Genomic DNA, 7,742 nt, shown 5'->3' with positions numbered 1-7,742 from the left:
TATACATTAGTGCTTGTACTAAATTACCACTCATCCTAGCTCCCTTGATTGTCACATTAATTCCTAAAGGTCAAATTATGTATAGACACATGGAATTGACAAAGGTGAAGGGCAAATGCCTTACATTACTTGTATTTTGATTTAGTGAGTCCCCCACCACTATCAAGGCACTATGGTAGATTCCCCCTAATTAAGGTGCACACTTATACAACCCATTTGCGTGTGAAAGTGGGTGATTGTGATTGGAGAGTTCTAAATGGAGCATGTTTGTAGTTTCCACTAGGGAATGCAACTATTTGGAAGACTTGAGAGTTGCTTTATACCTTTGTAACATCTACCCTTTCTAGACAAAAAGGTGACCAAAACATATTGCAAAGGTCATATCAAGCACATGATTCATACCTTAATGTCTCAACAAAACATATTGCAAAACAATTGAGAAACCTCAATAAATTGAGTAGATATGTATAAGAGCCCTTCTCCCTTCTACTTAGAAGCACCTAACAATGCCATTTGAGAGAGTGCACTACTTGTTGTTGTTTAGAGAGATAGAAGATGAACATTAACAACAACATGAGCGAGCATTGAAGGGGCATCCTTGATTGTCCAATGTTCACACAAATATACACACATATTCATTTCTATGTTGCTTTTTTTGTGCTATTGGAGGAAATACCCTTGTAAACTTGCATGGTAATAGAGTTTGGAGCAATTTTCAAGCTTGATGACAATTCATACACATGCCAAAGTATTAGTTTATCATGATGCACCAAAGTTCCTAATGGTGTCCCTTTCTGTCTCTCTCTTAAACATACCTATGAGACCTTTTTGGTGCCGAGTGTCCCCCCACCACTTTTCCTTAATAGTCCAAGGCATGCATGTTAGATGCCAAGCCTTTCTACACACCATCTCTCTCTCCAACAAATGATGCATCTTGATTTCTCCTTTCTACCTTTTGTCTCCCAATTGATGACATCCTAACAATGGTGCAAGTGATATTCTAGGTTCGCGCACACACACACACACACACACACACACACACACACACACTCTCTCTCTCTCTCTCTCTCTCTCTCTCTCTCTCTCTCGGCAAATTGGCACAAACCCACAAAGAGGATGATCAGTGACCAGTCAACCTTTGCGTGCTTTGCCTTTGTCTCGATTCTCTTGGAGCATATCTGGGCTTGCACACATTTTGAAGCTATCCTACTGCCCAAAACCCTGTCTCTCTCTCTCTCTCGTCTCACCCACACCCACACAAAGCACGCCTCTACTTCAGTCAACAGCCTAGTACTGAGACAAATAACATTAACCATTATTTAATTCTCTCTCTCTCTCTCACATTCATGTGCGCATTTGCTTTGGCTTTGCTTCCTACAGTGATCCCTTGTGTAAGATGATGCATTGCGGCTGTCTTTTACGATGAGTGACAGCGCCATTTCCTGGCACTTCCTTTCAAGGAAGCTCCCTCTCTTGTCCCACGCATTTTTTTGATGCCTCGACTGACAGATAGGAGCCGCAGATGATCGAAATTGGCCATTAAAGGGCCTCGATTTTGTGCTCGGAGATCGCTTCTCAGGCCGAGCAAGCCCATCACTTGCCCACATGAGTGACTGCGTCACCACACACATCATATATATATATATATATTTGCCAAGCATTGGATGGTGCCCAACAGAGGGCAGACAGGAGGATGATGGGCCCAGTAGAGGGCACTTAGGAGGATGATATACATTCCAAAGCATCCCGATGCATGTGGGATACTGAGGACATTGAGTCATCTTGTCATAGCAGGCACGGAATTCACCTAATTATACATTGTTTTGGATGGCATGGGAACATAATTGGGAACATTTTTCCATCAGCTTGTCAGAACAGGCACGGAATTCCCCTAATTTTGCACATTGTTTTGGATAACATGGGAACTTGATTGGGAGTATTTTCTCATCCTTGTTTTGGATGATATGGGAACTTAGTTTTCCCATCCTTCTGTTCCAACTGATGGTGGATGCCATTCTGATGCGACATGCACTTGCCTGCCGTGGGGCGAGTGCTTTGCCTGGCTGTTGTCTGATGCAGTAGAGACACCGTCTGCTTTTTGTTTGCCACAGCCCTTCATTTAGGCACCATGAAGTACATGAAACTTGGCTCCAAGCCTGACATATTCAGGGCAGAAGGCAACATTAGGTGAGTGGTTTTTCCCTTCAAAGTTAGAAGTTAGTAATGGCTTTCCTAGGAAGTGTTATCGCTCTATAATTAGTTCAAACTGCAATTTGACTGTAGTAGCTAAGGGGAATCACAAATTCTCAGGCTTAGCAGCAATGACTTGGCATAATAAAATTTCTGACCACCATGCCTCTGGGTTAATCTCAACAGGACGGTTGCAACGGAGCTGGATAGTGATGTCATTCTTCAAGTAGAGGATATTATGTTCCACTTGCATAAGGTGAAGGAACCCTTGTTATAAGTTCTCTCAGTTGAATGTTTATGAACTTAGCGGTTTTTAGTAAATGAATGATAGTTCGATGTCACCCAAGGCAATCAGTCATAAATTTTTGTTCCTTCTTGACATGGGTGCTTACTGTCTAACCTGTTTCACTTGCAGTTCCCCCTCCTTTCCAAGTGTGCTCGACTCCAAAGGCTTGTGGCAGAATCTCATGATGATGGTATAGTGAAAATTAAGGATATTCCAGGAGGTGTGCAAACCTTTGAGCTGTGTGCAAAGTTCTGTTATGGCATCACCGTCACGCTGAATGCACACAATGTCATCAGTGTCCGATGTGCTGCAGACTACCTTGGGATGACTGAGGATGTTGACAGGGGGAACCTCATTTTCAAGATTGAGGTCTTCCTGAGCTCAAGTATCTTTAAGAGCTGGAAAGACTCGATAATCGCGCTGAAAACCACCAAGGCATTGCTACCTTGGTCACAGGATTTGAAGATGGTGAGCAGATGCATAGATGCAATTGCATCCAAAACGTCAGTGGATCCTTCAAAAGTGGAGTGGTCATTCACTTACACGCGTTCGAAACGAGCCAATGAAATCCACGCTTCTGGAAGTAGCAACAGTCCTCCATGGAATGGCACTCATGGTAACCGCCATAGCCTTGTGGTTCCAAAAGATTGGTGGGTGGAAGACATATCGGAGCTAGAAATTGACCTGTATTGGAGGGTCATGGTAGCCATCAAATCTAAAGGAAGAATGTCTCACCGTCTAATAGGTGAAGCCTTGAGAGTGTATACTTACAGGTGGCTCCCAGGAATTTCTAAGGATCAAAATTTGTTGGGTTCTAGTCATGGTCTTCAACATAATATGCAAACAGCAGACAAGCACAAACTGATACTGGAGACAGTTGTGAGCCTTTTGCCATCTGAGAAGGGCTCATGTTCCTGCAGCTTTCTCTTGAGATTGCTCAAGGCAGCCACCATTTTATGTGTGGAAAACTCTACCAAAATGGAGCTTGCAAGGAGGATCGGATTACAGCTGGACGAGGCCTTGCTGAATGATCTGCTAATCCCTTCCCTGTCTTACACCAATGATGCATTGTATGATGTTGATCTTGTCCAGCAAATTCTTGACTACTTTATGATGCAAGATGGCAGTCCTGCCCCAGGCAGTCCTGCCAGAGATCCTTATGAAAAGAGGAGGTCCCGCTCTGCAGACCAACTGGACTTCATGGAAAATCAAGGATCTGCATCTCACAGTGCAAAGCTCCGAGTTGCAAAGCTTATAGATGGGTACTTGACAGAGGTGGCTCGTGACCCAAATTTACCTCTTTCCAAGTTCATTGCCCTTGCGGAGTCCATTCCAGAGTATGCACGTCCTGTGCATGATGGTCTTTACAGGGCAATTGATGTATACTTGAAGGTAAGCAGGTGATGCATAAGGGCTTCTTGAATGGTGCTGATAAGCTTGCTGCTCAGGTGTTTGATAATCGTTTCTTTACATAATAAGATATTATTAAGGACTTCTTTCATCCAGGTCTGTGGAGAAGTCATATCATTGATGTGCATTTTCCCTTGGCAGGAACACCCCACACTATCAAAAAGTGAGCGAAAAAGAATCTGTAGACTGATGGACTGCAAGAAGTTGTCCATGGATGCATGTATGCATGCGGCACAAAATGAGCGTTTGCCCTTGAGGGTGGTGGTGCAGGTTCTTTTCTTTGAGCAAGTAAGGACTGCAATGACAGGTGGGCTTCTACTTAATGAGCTTCCAAGCAACATAAAGGCCCTACTTCCACATACTGAAAGTTCGGATGAGCATCAGGAGGAGAACAATGTGCAGGGGACTCTCGCACAAGATTGGGAATCAGTGCACAATGAATTTAATGCTCTGAAGGGTGACTTGGCAGAAATGAAGAGAAAGATTGATGAAGCGGAGAGGGAGAAAGGCAGAAATCATTCACAGCAACAGGAAACAGCAATCCTGAAGTTATCTAAAACAAGAAATCTATTGTCCAGTTCTAAAAGGATACTCAACAGACTACTATCTGTGAGGCAGAGCTCCTCTGGTAGCAAGGATTCTGACATGTCAAAGAGCTCAGGAAGCTCAGTGAGCAGTGTTCCTATAAAAGCTGTAGATGATAACAGTGTTGTCAGGAGGAGAAGAAGCCATTCAATATCTTAATAGGTTCTAGAAGGCCTCAAGATCCTTGGGGGATGATTCTATTTTACTTGAGACTTTTGGCTCTCCTGAGAGGAGAAGCTGCCAGAAGCTTCTAGAGGACAGATTCATAAGATAGGGCAACCTCTTCTAGTCATAAGAGGCATCCTCCTGCTAGGTGCAGCCTCTCCCTTATTTCAAGTTCTAGAACATCACACTGGCCCTCTCTCTCCTAAACAAAAAACATATCTTTACTCTCAATTTTGAATGTATACTTATGGGATAGTCTCTGTTAGTGTTGCCTTTTGAACTTTCTCGAGTTCTTCCCGACAATCTTCTCTCTTCACAATCTTAAAACAAAGGTGAGAGCACTTGCCCTAGGTCTTATACACAGGTATCTAAATTCTTTTCCAGGTTGATGAACATTCTAGTGTAGTCTTCCTGATCTCTACTGAAAAACGTTAGCTGCGGTTGATTGCCCTAAATGTAACATGCTGCTGACTAACAGTTTAGAGCAAAAGAGCAAATATGGAGTACATGCCAGCATTGTGTTTTCTTCTATAGAAAGGCAGTTTGTTGGTGTAGTATAGGTGGGACAGGATGTACATTCTACTATAACAGCTCAATGTCCTCTCTGAGTGGAAATGTGTTTTATAAATGTGCACCTGGCTATCTCTCAATATATCTGCAAATGGTGAGCAAGCTTTGATTGGAGTGTTGGTCCGGGGCCCCACGAGGATTAGTCAAACCCATTGATAAATTGATTTGCCTCATATGCCAGGTATAATTTGTTTTAGGCCTGTTCAAGCCTCTTACACCCCCATTTTTGTCAGAAATTACTCAAGAAGCCACTTGCAAGGGGTGCTTGTAGATTGGGTGTTTGGTGGAAGAGAAAGCTACTCTACATTCTGGCCTGGTGGCTCTCATGCCCTCTACTCTCTGTAAATATATATACTACCCTCCTTTTGCACTTCACACAATTCTCTCATATACGATAAGAGTCTCCAATGCATATATGTACGACCCAAGAGTTCCCCAATGCATAGAGTTTCCAATACATAGTCTCCAATGCATATATGTACGACCCAAGAGCTCCCCAATGCATAGAGTTTCCAATACATAGTTCACAACTGTTCTTTCTTTGTTTTATACTACATTCAGTAATTCACGTGTGCGATTTTGTGATGTTGTTAGCCGACACAGATGTACACAGGCACACACACACACACACACACACTCTCTCTCTCTCTCTCTCTCTGTCTCTCAGTGCTCGTCCTCACGCATGCGCTGTTTCATGGCAATCGATGGCAGCCTTATGGTTTCATCTTTTGTGAGGTTGTGAGAAGCGGACACTGGCATTTCAGCATCTCGGTATCAACTCGCCGATATAATATTAATATAAAACCAAATACGAAAACACTACAGAGATGGTCAAAGTTTGTTTATAGATACACACCCTCGACTCTCTCTCACAAAATAGGATATACATTTGGTGATAATGATTCCCCCTTGGGATAAAATAGCCCAAGGTGTTAAGTACCACTCAAGTAGCAAAAGATACTCTTCACTGCCCGCCAAACAATGTTGGTGCCTATGCTATGCATAAGCTTGCTTATTTGTGAGATTGCATACTTAATGACAGGCCTTGTAATGCATATATAAATCAAGCATCCAATATCTTGTTGATAGAGAAAGATATCAAAGTAGTCTCTAGCATAATAAAGGCTCAACTTCAAACCTGTCTCCATAGGAGTAGCAATAGGCTTGCAATTCCCAAGACCCAATCTATGCAGTAATGTCTCCATATAATTTCTTTGACACAAAGTAATACCTTCGTTACACTACTTGAACTGAATGCCCAAATAATCATACAATAGGCCCAAATTTGTGATATCAAAATATGAATTCAACTTAGACTTAAAAATAGCAATATATGTCTCATTTGACCAGTGAGGTACTTGGTCATTGACATAAACCACAATGGTTAAAGGCACACCACCCTCATGTTCAATTTATAAGATGCTCTTAGTTAGACTATCCTATAAACCATGTGTAGTCAAATATGCATGTATCTTCTCATATTAAGGTCGAGGTGCTTATTTGAGACCATAAAATGCCTTTTTCAATCAAGTATGTATGTATCTTCTCATACCAAGCTTGAGGTGCTTGTTTTAGACCATAAAATACATTGTTCAATTTGTACACATTGTTTCCTTGCCCCTTCTACAAAAACCCATCAAAATGAAAAAATTGTACTTCTTTATGTAAACCACCATTCAAAAATGTAGTTTTGATATTCAACTGACATACATTCCAACTCTTATAAGTTACTAATGTACATATTGATAGTTTTCATATGACAAGTGGAATCAAATGACTCATCAAATTAAATGCCCTTTTGTTAAGCATAACCCTTTGCCACAAGTCTAGCTTTATAGTGATCAACATTGCCATTTGGCTTATGTTTTAACTTGTAAACCCATTTGGTACCAATGGCCTTCTTGCCAAGAGGAAAATCACATAAGAACGAAGTATCATTTTTGACAATAGCATCATATTCTGATTGCATATAGTAGCCGTTAAGGTTTCTAAATTTTGTGCCTCTTTAAAAGGCATGGGCTCATCTTCATTACACAAACTAGAAACAACCAATGCATAACAATCTGCCGCATATGAAGCAATGTGAGAGTCATCTAACTAGTCAATGATGCATCCAATTTACTAATATATAAAGTTTGCCTTAGCTATTTTGTCATAGTCCTAGATTGCTCTATCTCTACTCTCACATCAATAAGTGCATCAATCACATTCGCATAAGAAATAGACCGATGTATGACATTGTTAGGCCTTGACTTTGACATGACATTTGCTAGTGTTATCATATCCTAGTATACCTTAGCCTAGCCTACTTTAGTCATGAACTTGGACTATATGTAAAGTGATTTTATCTTTCACATGATTAGCCATTTATATGTTGTTATATGCATGGCCTTTAGTTTGGAGACATCACTCTTGATGCGATAACATGATGAGTGTTGAGAATGAGAACACTGTATGGAAAAATGGTGACATAATGATCATTGATATTTACACCCTAATTGCATGTGTCTAATCTTTGTTTATGCTTTATTCTATG

The 7,742-nt window shown here is 41.3% G+C and overlaps 1 protein-coding gene across 1 annotated transcript; it reads left to right on the top strand.

The window, feature by feature from the left end:
• Positions 1-892: 892 nt before the first annotated feature.
• LOC148029319 (BTB/POZ domain-containing protein At1g67900-like) lies at positions 893-5,748 on the top strand. The gene is made up of 4 exons (XM_087688096.1): positions 893-2,187; positions 2,377-2,446; positions 2,606-3,868; positions 4,028-5,748. Exons 1-4 carry the CDS (start codon positions 2,129-2,131, stop codon positions 4,628-4,630), a joined length of 1,995 nt encoding a protein of 664 aa, XP_087544222.1. The 5' UTR covers positions 893-2,128; the 3' UTR covers positions 4,631-5,748.
• The last annotated feature ends 1,994 nt before the right edge of the window (positions 5,749-7,742 follow it).

This window comes from Lygodium microphyllum, chromosome 11 (genome assembly GCF_053477565.2).
Source record: "Lygodium microphyllum isolate KBCC chromosome 11, Lygodium_microphyllum_v1.1.10, whole genome shotgun sequence".
Lineage (NCBI taxonomy): Eukaryota > Viridiplantae > Streptophyta > Polypodiopsida > Schizaeales > Lygodiaceae > Lygodium > Lygodium microphyllum.
This window is presented reverse-complemented; position numbering and strand designations above follow the sequence as displayed.

Coding starts and splice junctions, on each gene's coding strand:
- LOC148029319 (XM_087688096.1), top strand. CDS start 2,129: ATGAAGTACATGAAACTTGGCTCCAAGCCTGACATATTCAGGGCAGAA. Junction 2,188..2,376: donor AGGGCAGAAGGCAACATTAG/GTGAGTGGTTTT, acceptor TAATCTCAACAG/GACGGTTGCAACGGAGCTGG. Junction 2,447..2,605: donor TTATGTTCCACTTGCATAAG/GTGAAGGAACCC, acceptor TTTCACTTGCAG/TTCCCCCTCCTTTCCAAGTG.